Genomic DNA, 14,470 nt, shown 5'->3' on the forward strand with positions numbered 1-14,470 from the left:
AATGCCATGGTCTCATTCTTAGAAAACTGGTTGTGCGCAGAGGTGGCTCCAATGGTTCTCTCCACCTTTTTTGCACTAGAGCGAGCACACCTGGTGCCTGCAAGGCCGTTTGCTTCCAGGGATGCTTCCAAGACCTGTGGTGGCCTGGCTGCTGTTTTACAAGGACAGAGATTACATCCTGAAGCAAGTCAGACAGTTGGTCACCATCACCCTTGAAAACAGCAAAAAAATTATCTTTCCTGGTTTCTCCCGCGAGGTTCAGCGACAGCGGGTAGCCTTTGTGGAGGCAAAGAACAGATTACGGGAACAGGGAGCATTGTGCTCCATGCAGTTCCTGGCACGTCTGAGGGTGATTAACCCAAAGGGCACTCGGTTTTTCAGGGCCCGCAGGAAATTTGGTAATGGATTGAACTACAACCGAATGCCGGTGTCACTGGGATGGGCTAAGCAAGCCCATCACGGCGTCGCCCCCGCTCCCGCCAGAGAAGGCCCCCAAAGACATCAACAGTGCCAGCGCTTACAGAAAAGCAAAGAGAAAGGCGGAGAGTGGTCGAGGTGGTGGCATCTCTGAGTGGCTCCAGCACTGACCCACCTACACCATCCAAGCAATTTGAAGAAGAAGAATCCGACTCTGACCATGGATCCTCAGTCTCAGTGAACTCAGGTGTCATCCTACTGGTGGTAACTCCTAGGACAGCAGATGATTTACTGTATAGCACATCCACTATTATTGGGGGCCTGCAGGTGGGAGGGAAGAGAGCTTGACATGAGGTGACATTACGCAAAAAATAATATCTGAGACAATGCATAGCCTGTCCTACCCTACCTCCAGGCTTATCTTTCCAATGTCATTGAAGGTCGAATGTGCGCTTACGGGCCTGACCTTGGGCACCACTACACCAATTACCCCTACAAGAGAACTTTACATAACTAAAACTCTTTTTGTTAAGCCTGGGAATAGTACTACCACACACACCCGCTCATGAACACCAGTACTGCAACCCCCTGGTAAGCCATGAACTGGTAAATACCATTATCCTTCACATGTACCCTAACTTCACAGACCAGGACACATACGACAAATATCAAGCCAGAAGAATCAGTAGGAAGCTGCACGTTACAGATGGGCTATATACTAGTCCTGTTGGAGTGCCCTTGCATAGTGGAAAAAGTCACACTCAGAGGATGCAGAGGGGGAGGGCTGAGAAACAGGGAAGGCAGGACGCTGACTGCTAATATTGTGTATCTGAGGATAATTATTAATATCACTATGTATTGTCTATTACCTGTTATTCTCACTAGTTGGGGATTGTTGTAATTTTTTTAAATCAATAAAATATGTTTAAAATAAAAGAAGGTGAAGTCCTTGTTCCAATCATGGGAAGGATACTTGCTAGTGCCTGTGCAACCCAATTTATGGCAAGTATCTTTAAATATTATTTGCTCCACTGTCAGACCTGCTGCTTCAAAGAAAATAATTGTTATATCCTTCACAGAATCTACATGACCCTGAAAAGAAAATGAGTAATTTAGCAAAAATTCAATTTTCGAGTTGTAAAAGATGTGAGACGAATGTCAACGATGTCTATTTGTTTCTGTCTTGCTCAGTATTGGATACCTTTTGGGAAGAAGTGGAGTGTTATGTGACATGTTTTGGGCCTGACGATCAAGGTAAGCTGATTTTCCTTGAAACTGATCTGAAAATTGCTGCATCTCTCTCATGGTCCTAGGTAAAACGTACTTTTCTATTGATTTTATTGGCAAGGAATGAGGTTTGTAAGAAATGGATACACACCTACCCTCCTTCGGACAAGGAATGGCTTAAGTTACAAGATACAATATGCAGGTTGGAGTTAGGCCCCAGTTCTACAATAAAAACTCAAGCAATAAAGTCACCGTTTTTATCATGGCGAGATACAATGTAAGACTTGTTTTTTTCAATGGGTCCTGCGACTAAACCTAGAAAGGCAGGAAGGGAATTGCTTTGAAGTTAACTCTGGCCAGTAATCACAACAAAGCCGGTAAAATTGTTGTTCCTTCCTCCCTCCTGGTAACTCATGTTAGAACCGTCTCTTGGTATGTGAGGACAAAAAAAGATATCACACATCTATATCAAAGGAGCAAGGTGCCATTCGCAGTCAGCAGCACTATTACTGTCGGTTGAATTACGTAGTATTAGAGCAAAAAAATCCCAGTGTTAATTTACAAATTCAATAAACAACCGGATATGGCTGCAGAGCTGCCCTGATAAATGCAAGACAGTAAATTACAAATTAAAAATGAATTTCTTACCTTTTGTCCTTCTTCCCTGCTGAGCTTGACACATCAATAAGGTTGTCAAGGCTTTGGCTTAATTGGAAATAGAAAACAATACCTAAAGGTCAGATTGCTTGCAATCGACTTTTGATCATCTAAACTATAAATCCATCCCAGTGCATGCAATGAAACATTCAAATCAAACACTGTCAGCAATGCAACTGACTCCCAAGCACATATGACCTGGAATCGACACATATTCTAATCAACAAACACTTAAACAAGCAAGGTGGCAATATTTAGATTAAACCGAGTGACCCCCAAACTATACTCCAAGCTTCCTTTCCCCTAATTTCTTTCAGTCCAGATCAGATCATACCTTCCAGGTTTGTTCCTCTGTAGTTTGGTGTTTTTAGTGAACTTTGCATAACATTTACTATCAAGAAAAATATTTTGAGCAGGATGGGGGTGTACACAACAATAAAACACTAAAGGCTTTGTATCCCACTCGCAATGTTTTTTGTAGGTGGAACTTTTTTGTAAGTTGAACTTAGTTGCTAAAGAAAACCTATTTAGGATCATTAATACTCCGATACTGATTCTCAGATTCGTGTTTAGTGGGCATTCCTGCCCGTAGATTTGACTTTCCCAGACAATCTGCCATGTGTTGTGCAATGTCCGTTGACGTAATTCTCCATTATACGTCTTGCAAAAAGATGGTGAAAACGCATAGACTTGTATGGGTGTGAGCATTCACAAAAATATTACATGTCTTAAATTATCCCTGAAAGAGAAGGACTGCATCGTTTTCTGGCGACTGGAATGGGTGTATATTTTATTGGGATTTGTGGGGAGGGGTACTGCACTGGGAACAAACAATTCATCTTAAAGAATAAATGTTGAAAACATCGAATGTTTTTGCACATGTTTGCCAAGAATACTCTAGCAGGGTGCCCTCTTTTTGTACAACCCATGATATTACACAGATTGTTCCATAAATATGCTTGGAAATCAGTCGTTTGTGTACATGTCTGTGGTGCTCTCACTGCGATTATGTAAATAGCTGAAAATATGTAAGTCAATACAAGACATTGTTGTATGTTTACAATGACAAGATTTACACCTTTTTAGTGAATCGGGCCCTAGTAAGTAATAGTTCACTTGACATTCAAATGACAACATTCTTAATATTTGTTTGAGTGTCAAATATGTTTTGGCAATGATGCACATATTTTACTATCATGAGGTCTCTGAGCGTTTTTTGAGAGATGTAGTGGGTTAAGAAAGTAAGGCCTGCATTGAAACCTGGATGGAGTCACATCCTCCAAACAGTTAAAACTACAAAGGTACCTGGCAGACTCAATACCAGGGTGACATAACACTGGGCTGCTTCCACTCAGGGGCCTGGTGAATTCACTGCTGAGCTTGTAAGTCAATGCTAGGCATCGTGGAATGGGATTACCAGGCCTTTTCCAGGGTGGGGTTCATGATAATTCCTAGTGTTTCCTCAAAAGGACATGTAAAACCCTCCTTGAAGAAGGGCAATCGTCGGGATTCTATCATTAGAATTGTGTGTTCTCCTATTGACAGGGGTGTTGCCCAGCTGCAAGAAGATATTCTTAAGGATTACTGATGAATGTTTTTAAGGGTAGCCCGGTCTCACATCTTTAATTTTCCCTGGAGACAGCAGGGAGCCCCAAAGTCACCACAGTCCCTGCTGGATCCCCATGCTGGTACAGCAGGTCCGGAAAAGCAAGAGCAGGCTTTGCGCTTTACTTCTGCTCACACATGCAGGTGGGAACAGCTCTTTTCAGTGACCCTACACCCTCCAGACATCGGCACAGGGGGGTTTGGGAGTGCACTCCTCTCTGTTCCTGGGGCTCTGGTCTGCACGAGGGCCTCCAGGCTTTCCATCTTTGGTCCTCAGGAATTTGGCATTCTTGGGGCCATTTCAGTTAAATAATGTGGAGGTGGTCCTATGGCTTCCAGAAGTCCTTGAATCCATCCTTACAGCAGGGGTTATGTATCTTCTATCTTCCAGTTAGGTATTTCTCCAGGCTTGTTTCCCCTAGGTCCAGACAGTTCTCAAAAGTCTATCTCTTGTGCAGGGGTTTTAAATAGATGTGGAAAGTTCTAGAAAGTAGCCCCCTTTGCCCAGACCTAGGGTGACACATCACCACAGCACCCCTAACCCAATACTTCTGCACAGCATTTTGGGACATTCCAACATGGGGACTTGAAATGGTCTGCTGATAGACCTATCAGAGTGCCTTAAGCCACAGCTAGTTACCACATTAGCTTGGTCCATTCCCTCCAAAACTTCAAAGGGGACCACCTCCTTTGTTTGGCTCCAGAGGTCTGTCTGTCCTCCTTTTTTTCTGTGAGAGTCAGCCTTCCCAGGCAAGGTGCAGTGTCAAAGGTAATTGGTACAGGCAGATTTCGTCCCCACCCTCTCCCATACTAGGAGCAAGCCTAATTACTGGCTAATGGCTCTAGTGTGTGGGGAGACCTTGGATCTGCCAGTTGCCCAGCAGAGTAATTATCTTGACCCAGCAAAGGAAATAAAGGCCAGGACAGGAATCTCACTTAAACAGTCAGAGAAATGTGCAATTTCCCCAAGCATCAGAAGGAGTGCAGATATGAAAACAAAAGGGGCACTGGATCGGCACTGAAGGTTCATTTTTACGATATCATTCATGTGTCCCACTAGTCTCTAGGTCTCATGATGGTGACTCTGTAGTTTGATGAAAATGTCACACATAGGCGGTCATTCTGACCCTGGCGGTTGTAAACCGCCAGGGCAGAGTGCCGCGGAAGCACCGCCAACAGGCTGGCGGTGCTTCAGGGGCCATTCTGACCGCGGCGGTAAAGCTGCGGTCAGAAAAGGGAAACCGGCGGTTTCCCGCCGGTTTCCCGCTGGTTTCCCGCTGGTTTCCCGCTGCCCCAGGGAATCCTCCACGGCGGCGCTGCAAGCAGCGCCGCCATGGGGATTCCGACCCCCTTCCCGCCATCCTGTTTCTGGCGGTTTTCACCGCCAGAAACAGGATGGCGGGAACGGGTGTCGTGGGGCCCCTGTGGGCCCCTGCAGTGCCCATGCCACTGGCATGGGCACTGCAGGGGCCCCCTAACAGGGCCCCATTAAGATTTTCAGTGTCTGCAAAGCAGACACTGAAAATCGCGACGGGTGCAACTGCACCCGTCGCACACCAGCAACTCCGCCGGCTCCATTCGGAGCCGGCTTCATTGTTGCTGGGTCTTTCCCGCTGGGCGGGCGGGCGGCCTTTTGGCGGTCGCCCGCCCGCCCAGCGGGAAAGTCAGAATGACCGCGGCGGTCATTTGACCGCGGTGCGGTATTCTGGCGGGGGAACTTTGGCGGGCGGCCTCCGCCGCCCGCCGAAGTTGGAATGACCCCCATAGTGTATAACAAAGTCAAGCACACAGGATTTTCAGTAATCACTACAGATGTACCTAATCACACTATTAATGCCCACTCATATTATTAAGCCTAAATCCGGTCAACACCAATACCGAAAGGGAAACCTTCTGCAACAGGCTTCTTGTGCACAGATACTGGGCTGAACTAGATGGTAGCCTTGTATGTTCAGCTTGCCACATGTTTACATGCGTGTGTATACATGTACACACGCAGCCAGTCGATAGCATTTTATCCTAGCTGTGCAGCAGCAGACCTTATCTTAAAAGGCAGATACTGCTGGTTAGCATTCCCACTCGAATATAACACAGCTAACACTGAGAGAGACTTGGGTAGTGAGACTCACTCACAGCAGAAGTCCATAAATCAGCTAACGTACAAAGCAAAAAATTCAGGAAGATTAAATGAGTGAAAGTGGTTTTTCACAGTGAAGATCAGGAAGGTGGCAGGACGTTTGTGGAGGAGGCTGCTGCCTTCCTTGCCAAGGTTAAAATCCAGGTCCACGTGACTTTGGCCATTAAATTGAATGTTCGTGTTCACCTTTATCACATCATATTTTTTCTACTCTCTCACTCAAAGGTCTGTTAATTTCCACTTTAAGAAATGATAAAGCTGCACTTATTCTGATTGCCTTTAATGCTGCATAACATTATGTTTTAAACAGCTCTCGTGGCAATGTTTGTTTGCCAGCAAACAAAAACGTCTGCATTTTTTAATACGTTTCACTATTAGTTTCCAGGGACTGGATGACTGATATTTTGGTCACGGCAATGCACACTGAGGAAAATGTCACATTTACGTTGTGCCTTTTGAATAAATACAAGTTTGTTAAGTATGAGATTGGACCATCAGTCACATGAAAGCAATGTCACAGAGATGGCTGTGCCCTATTTAGGGGTAGGAGACCATCACTGGCTGTCTCTTACCAAAACAGCAGTGTGCAGTATAGCAAGGAAAATGAAAATCAATCCGTTACCCTAAAGAATCTTCCTGCCTGGGTGATTGATTGTTTGTGTTTCTAAAACAAACTCTGGCTTTGAGAGTTTCTTTTTGAAAAAAAAATATGCCGAATAGGGCCAAACAAACATTACCATCAGCTTGGTATCCTGCTTTGTCTTTGGTGCAACCGCCACACTGATAGTTGCACTAAAAGAAGCAAAATCCCGGCCACATGGCAGGGATCTCATAATACGGCAGGTGTACCCCCCACTCCAACCCCATGGGAGCAGAGGTCAGGACCTTGTTTGATCTGGAAGGCTGTTGGCCCACCCACCAGGGAATTAATTTTATTTAACAAGGAACTTATTCTCCGGTGCAGCCCTTAAACAGAATTATGTGAGTTGGAGGGACATTTTGGTATAGACACAGAGTATTGATGCAGAACTCTAAGCAATCATGAGGGTTGTTGGATGTAACGATGAGAGGGTATCTGGAAAAATGCGGAAATACAACTGTGAAAATGTGCAAAAGGAAGGCTTGGTAAAAAAAAATATGAGAGTGGGATGCAACAGGGTACGATCAAATGGTGCCGAGAAGCCACAGATGCCTATGCAGAGTGTGGATCAGCACGACCCAGTAAGGGTCAGAGATCTGCAAATGAGGCTGACAAAGCAACATTTACCCAAATGTTTTCACTATAAGGATTCTAGCCGAGCTTTCCATGCATCCAGACGTGTCATCTGCATCCCAAAAAATAAGGAGTTCCTGATTTCTGTGAATGAAAATCCTCTTTATGCTACTAAATTTGTTAACCTTTTTTAAGACTCAGGCTGATATATGTGTGGAGCTAATAGGTGGCTGGAGATTCCACTGCAGAACAGTATTTTATATATATAATATACTAAATAGCCACGGGGAGGTGCAGACTCCCTTTTCTTTTTTTAATCTTTGCCCCGGGTAGGTGGTGGTTCCTGGGGCTGCGCGACACCCCGCATTCAATTACATCAATGCCCCGGGGAGATGGCGGTCCCCAGTGCTGCAGGAGGAGCATGCAGCCTCCCCACTGACAATTATAAAAATGCCCTGGGGAGGTGGAGGTCCCCAGGACTACAGTGGGGCCATGTGGTTCCCCTGCACACAATTACAGCAATGCCCTGGGGAGGTGGCAGTCCCCTGGGTTGCAGGGGGCCAGGTGCCCCACCCCCACACTTGACAGATAACCCTGAAACGTTCCGTGTGCAACAAGAATCACTGGGGTACTTGTTAAAAAAAATTGTGAAGATTCGTCAAACGGTGCCAAAGATATAGACAAGTCGAAAAATGCTTATTCTATGGAAACACGGTCCTAACTAAAATAAATATATATATATATATATATATATATATATATATACATACATACATACACACATCACAAGTTAAACCTCCACCACCAACCTCTATTTGACTAGCCAGAATTTCACATGGAATTCCCAATTCTGTGGGGTCTAATGCACACGTTTACCAACTGTTTTTAGCAGGCAGTAACTTTGTGCGATGGGGTTAGTGCAGGGCTGGGAGTTGAAGGTGGCAGGGGGAAGGACAGGCTGATTCCTGGCAGTGGGGGTGTTACATGTTCTTCTGTGCCTTGGTAGGCAAGGCAGTGATGGGCTCTGGGGCCACGGTGCACTGCAGCCCATTTCCAAGGTGATTTTGCCAGTTACATCTTCTTGCTGGTAAAATCGGATCCATTGTTGGTGTACTCAGAAAGTCTGTGTGGGAAACCTCGACCTACGTATAATTGAGACGAGCAGAGTCCCACTTATTGATTCCACTCTACTCAACATATAACCAGGCCCTAAGCAGGAAACGTAGCACCGTGAGCTCTCTGACCTATTTACTAAAATTTCAGAACACAAATAAATCTTTGCTTTAAAGGAGAACATTGCAAATGTATTGATTCAATATTTTTATAATCTTATTTTACTGGAGGGGTGAAATCGCGTTTTAATTAGAAAAACAAGAAGCATACTCAACCTTCATAGTTTCTGATGGGCCCACACCAACACTCAAAAAGAGAAAATAATAAGATCACCTGTCCAAGGTCAAATTGTGCAAGACGTGTAATAAGCAAAACTATTACATGTAATACGAATGGAAGCATCATGGCGTGTTTATTTGCTCATAGTTCGAGCCTGGTTTTACTTAGTGCTACAATTCGACGCAATACTGCTTTGCACTACTTTGCACGACTTTAATAGGAATACATTTTAGTCAAATCTGATGGGTGTTTGTGTGTCACTACTGTGCAAGGATAACTAGGGTTATGTGCACGAGTCACTTTTGTGCACAAAAGTTGTTTGACACTATTAATTGCGTCGTTTTACATAGTTTAGCGTCACTTCCTGTGACATGAGAGCCTGCAAAAAACGTTAATAAACGTGGGATGGAAACGATAACGAGATGAGAGGATATGAAGGATAAAAAGCAACATAGAGCATTATTTGTAATATTTTTAGATGACAAGTGTTTCGCTGATGGACACGTTCAATGGCATTGAAATTGTAAATGCAAGAGTTCACCGGTGTAATCCAGGATGAATTATGTTGAACTCCGAAAGAAAGCAAGGCGACTCCTTTGCAGCACACGCCTGAGGAAACAGGCGCGTGCGTTCCACAGTCGAGAATGTAAGTGATGTGAAAGATGGAACACCTTTTGAATCTCATGATAGTAGTTGTGAAATATTTATAACGAAGATAATGCTCATGACTTGGAAGGTCGTATTCTAATGTAGGAACACTACATACGGGCACTCAGTAGCTGTTTGCAAATTCGCACATATTAGGTACTTTCTTCATCAAATGATGTTTTTCTTATGTAGTACCTTAATGTGTCTTTTTTGTAAGGGGAATCCCCCCCTTTTGACCTGTTTTTATGTTCACATATACTCCGTGTAGTCCCTCCATTTGTTGAAGGGCATGACACCTCGCTTCTAACACGTATATTTGTATTTCCTCTGACATGACAAAGAGTATGTTGTGCTGATCTGGCTTATGGACCGCGTGATCCTATGAAGCCCTGACTCATTTTGGGAGGGTAAGCATGATTTTTGTTTACTTAGCATGGATGTGCTATCACCTACACTGTCATGTGTGCCACACAGTTTTTCATTCTGCTTCGATTAACTCATAATTCTTCTGAGATACAATTTGTGCTTTGATTTTTTCCAGGGTGACGAATAGGAACTAAACATTTGGTTACAATAGACTAGTGTAAGTGACTGACAACTACCTTTTTTTGACTATCAGCAAAATTACATAACAGCTAACTTAGCTTCAAATTGGAGAAATTCTTTTTGTACTAGGTCCTGAAGAAGCGTCATTGGATCCATGCTGGACCACCGAGACGCGAAACATGTCGACCCGATTTTAAGGTGGGTCTGGTAGTTCCCTGAACCCTCCACCTTTAGACATATAGCTTGAAAGGGGTTGAGCATTATCTCTATCTCACTTTCTCTATTGATTTTTTAATCTTGGCCTTCACCCTACACAAACAGAATAAAGTTAGCATTTAGTAAGGGTCCTGAGCCAATTTTATTCTCATCCATCCTTTGAACTCTCCCCGCCTTTTCCTCCCTACTCATTTGTGGGACAGTAAGGCATCATCGCAAAAGATCTCCGGCAAAGAGCCCCCCACTGGGTGGTGCCCGTCAGACATTGCAGCGCCGGTCTGACGAGGAGCTTGTCCGATGATGAAGCATGACACCCATCTGGGTGTGTGAGGACTCTTGCTCCTATTAATTAGGATCCCAGAGTATTTTCCTATCATTCACCTTGGTCTCTTAGGAACAGTGTTTTGCTTTAATAGTCACTTTCATTGGAGGGTATACACTGGACCTTTAATCCTCCTTATCCCCATTATTTTTGATATATCAGAGGAGTATGTCAGCGACGGAGGCAGAGCAGTCTCGCTGCTGGCATCCTTAAGGTCCACCCAACTGAAAAAACAGAGGGGCAGCCCTTCAGTTTGGCAATGAGGGTACACATTCGATGGTAGCAACAGAATACACCCCCCACAAAACTTAAAATCTTTACTTTAATTAGACTTTGTTTCAGCTATTGCCATAAAAGCAGCTATAACAACGTTTAGAAAGTAATAAAATCATTAAAACATTAAAATCTATAAAACCATGGCATATAAGACAGTTAGAAAGACACAAAAACATAGAAACTGGCAGCACATGAGGGATGCATCATGTAAGTTAAAATATAGACCAAAATTAATTTCAGAGCTCCAAGACATAATTGTATACTGTAGCATGTGCCAGTAGTCCATTCGAAGAAGCACCATAGAATTGATGAAATCATAGGAACTGCAGGATACAATATGAGATCACACAAACCTTGAGCACTAGGCACTAAGCATGGACCGGGCAACCATTTTCTGCCTGTGTCTCCACATATATGTGAGGAAGCACGAAACATCAAAGTCTATTGGTTGAGCAAGGTCTGCCTTTAGTATCCTAGCTTCTGTTTTGTAGACCCTGATACCCAGATTGCAACACAATGGCAAAATCCATTTTCTTCTGCATGCATGATGTTGCAGACAAAAATACAGGACCCGGTCTACAGTTTTCTTGGCCGCAGGCAAACTCTAAACCAGCCCCATGGTTATACTAAAGCTCCTCAGTTTTTTCATCTTGCAGGGTAACCAATGCAACCTCCATATTAGACCATTAGTAAGGATCAGCCCATCTCTACTCATGTAAAACTTCCCCTTGTACTTCCTGTCAACTTTTTTTGTTTTTCCCTAGCGCTGCATTTCTGTTGTCCACTAGGCACTTATAATCACTATTAGCTTTTTCTCTCTACTTGGTGGAAAGGCTAGCAAAACTTTACATTTCTCAATTTCAATATGTTGAATGTAGACTCACACTATCTCTTTTCAAACCTATTCAAAAGAGGCATTCCACATGTCTTTCTATTTTCAGTTTGGGGGCCTGCTAAACAATTTGAGGCCTCTAATGCATTTCAGTTTTGGAAAGCTAGTTCCTCGTTTTGTAACTGAAAATGTAAATGTCCCCATGAGCAAAAATGTTTGTATTTATGAGCCGTTGAGCTCCCTGTAGCATGTTATTTATTTTTTCAGTAGTAATCCGAAATTGTAGTGCACACACTTTAAACATGTATGTAATTCGGGATGTCTTAATGTATGTGAGGATCTAACTTTGTGAGAACAAACTTTTTGGATGTTCGCTGAAAGAACAGAATATTAGAAGGTACCTGAATTCTTCTGTCTTCCTCTTATTGTCAACGCAGCAAAAAATGCGCAAACACGGGTTATAGACACTAGAGTTACACCACCGTTTAATTAGTTACTTTGCAGCTAGATTATCTTCAACACGTTGAAGAGGCTTTAGAATTGAACATTTAAGATGAGAGAGAAATAGGAAAGTAACACTGGCAAAGATCATACTGCATGCTTTATTTTCCTCTTTGATCCATTTTGCATTTTAATGTTTAACATTTTTTTGTCGGAGCCAAGAAGACACGTTTAGAAAATATAGGTAGAATGTTCTGAAAGCATTAAAGACATTCAACTTCAGGGTATGCAAGTCAATAAAGACTCTGGGCCCGATGTACGACACCATTATGAGGTCGCAAAAGGCAATATTTGCCTTTTGCGACCGCAAAATGGCCTTTCCTAATGTACTATCCCTATGTTGCGAGCCGGACTTCAAAACTCCTTTTTTTATATTTGATAAGCCCAATTTGCCAGTCTGAGTAAGTTTTTCTCACTGGTAAAATGGGTTTAGCAGCCCATGCAGAATCATAATTAGGGAAGGTCTTGAAAGGGATGTGCCCTCCTAATTGCGATTCAGCATGACAGGTGTTAATAGTTTGTGACAACAATTGTGGTCACAAACTAATGATCAGTTACCAACACCTCAAAAGAGATGGTAACTGATTCGCAACAGGGAAGATGTTTTTCTTTGTGAAGGATTTCGGCAGCATCGGGGGGGAGGCGAGTGGGGGGTGGAGCAGGTATTGTCTCAGAAGACTACAACACCTTCCCTATTGGTTCCCAGACAGGAGTGTTCTAAATAGGATCACTGGTTCCTTAAAGGAGCATGGGCTACTTTAAAAAAGGTTCCTCCTTGGGAAGCAAACACAGGGGTGGTGGTCTGCTGATCCTTGCAGGACACCATCCATGTACTGGAGGCTGATAACATCAACCTGCTTAATTAATATTCAATAGGGAGATTGTTCTGTGACCCCCTTTCAATGGAGAGTGTTAGAAATGGGGTCTTTGGTTGACAGTCAGGTTACCCCCTGTTCAAGCAAGGACCCTCACTCTAGTTAGGATAAAAGAGAATCACCCTCAGCTAACCCCTGCTTACCCCCTTGGTAGCTTGGCAGAGCAGTAGGCTTAACCTCAGAGTGCTAGGTGTAAAGTATTTGTACCAACACACACAGTAACTTAATGAAAACACTACAAAATGACACAACACCAGTTTAGAAAAATAAGAAATATTTATCTAGACAAAACAAGACCAAAACGACAAAAATCCAACATACACAAGTCAAGTTATGATTTTTTTAAAGGTTTAAAATAAAAAGAGTCTTTAGGTAGTTGTAACAACACACTAGCGCTGCTAGCGTGTAAATGTACCTGGTTTGCGTCAAAAATAACCCCGCACGGGCGGTGTGCGTCGAAAGTAACCCTGCACGGCTGTGTGCGTCGAAAACCACTCGGCACGGCGGTGCGTGTTGAAAAAGCCAGCCACACGACGATCCGAAAGCCCCGCGGCGCAGGGTGCGATCTCTCAGCCTCCGTCAGCGATGCTGCGCGTCGTTTCTCCTGCTGCGGGCGTCGGTTTTTCGGTCGCGTTTCCTGCGGCGTCGTTTCTCAGCTGCGGAACCGGCGTCGCGTCGTTTTCTCAGCCGCGATCGGATTCGCGTCGATCTTTTCTCCGCACGGCGCTCGGTGCGTGTATTTTTGTCCTTAGGCTGCCAGCCTTTCTTTTCAGGGTCCGAGGAACTGGAAGGGCACCACAGAGCAGAGTAGGGGTCTCTCCAGAGACTCCAGGTGCTGGCAGGAAGAAGTCTTTGCTATCCCTGAGACTTCAACAACAGGAGGCAAGCTCTACATCAAGCCCTTGGAGATTTCTTCTTCAAGATGGAAGGCACACAAAGTCCAGTCTTTGCCCTCTTACTCTGGCAGAAGCAGCACTGCAGGAAAGCTCCACAAAGCACAGTCACAGGCAGGGCAGCACGTTTTCCTCAGCTATCAGCTCTTCTCCAGGCAGAGGTTCCCCTTGGTTCCAGAAGTGTTTCTAAAGTTTGTAAGTTTGGGTGTCCTTCTTATACCCATTTTAGTCTTTGAAGTCACCTTCCTTCAAAGGGGACTCACACCTTCTTGTGAAATCCTGCCTTGCCCAGGCAAGGCCTCAGACACACACCAGGGGGTTGGAGACAGCATTGTCAGAGGCAGGCACAGTCCTTTCAGATGAGAGTGACCACTCCACCCCTCCCTCCTAGCAGAGATGGCTAATCAGGAAATGCAGATTACACCCCAGCTCCCTTTGTGTCACTGTCTGGTGTGAGGTGAAAAACAACCCAACTGTCAAACTGACCCAGACAGGGAATCCACAAACAAGGCAGAGTCACAGAATGGTTTAAGCAAGAAAATGCTCACTTTCTAAAAGTGGCATTTCCAAACTCACAATCTTAAAATCAACTTTACTAAAAGATGTATTTTTAAATTGTGAGTTCAGGGATCCCAAACTCCACATGTCCATCTACTCTCTAGGGGAATCTACACTTTAATCATATTTAAAGGTAGCCCCCATATTATCCTATG

At 44.1% G+C, this 14,470-nt stretch overlaps 1 protein-coding gene across 7 annotated transcripts in view; it reads right to left on the reverse strand.

Annotated features, from left to right (window-relative positions):
• Positions 1-14,470, reverse strand: part of SCEL (sciellin) — a 463,522-nt gene that overhangs the window by 101,335 nt on the left and 347,717 nt on the right. For all 7 annotated transcript variants that reach the window (XM_069205234.1, XM_069205233.1, XM_069205232.1 and 4 more), the window contains one exon: positions 2,293-2,349. In XM_069205234.1, the coding sequence (XP_069061335.1) occupies positions 2,293-2,349 (57 nt within the window). The remainder of the gene's footprint in view (positions 1-2,292; positions 2,350-14,470) is intronic.

This window comes from Pleurodeles waltl, chromosome 8 (genome assembly GCF_031143425.1).
Source record: "Pleurodeles waltl isolate 20211129_DDA chromosome 8, aPleWal1.hap1.20221129, whole genome shotgun sequence".
Taxonomy (NCBI): Eukaryota; Metazoa; Chordata; class Amphibia; order Caudata; family Salamandridae; genus Pleurodeles; species Pleurodeles waltl.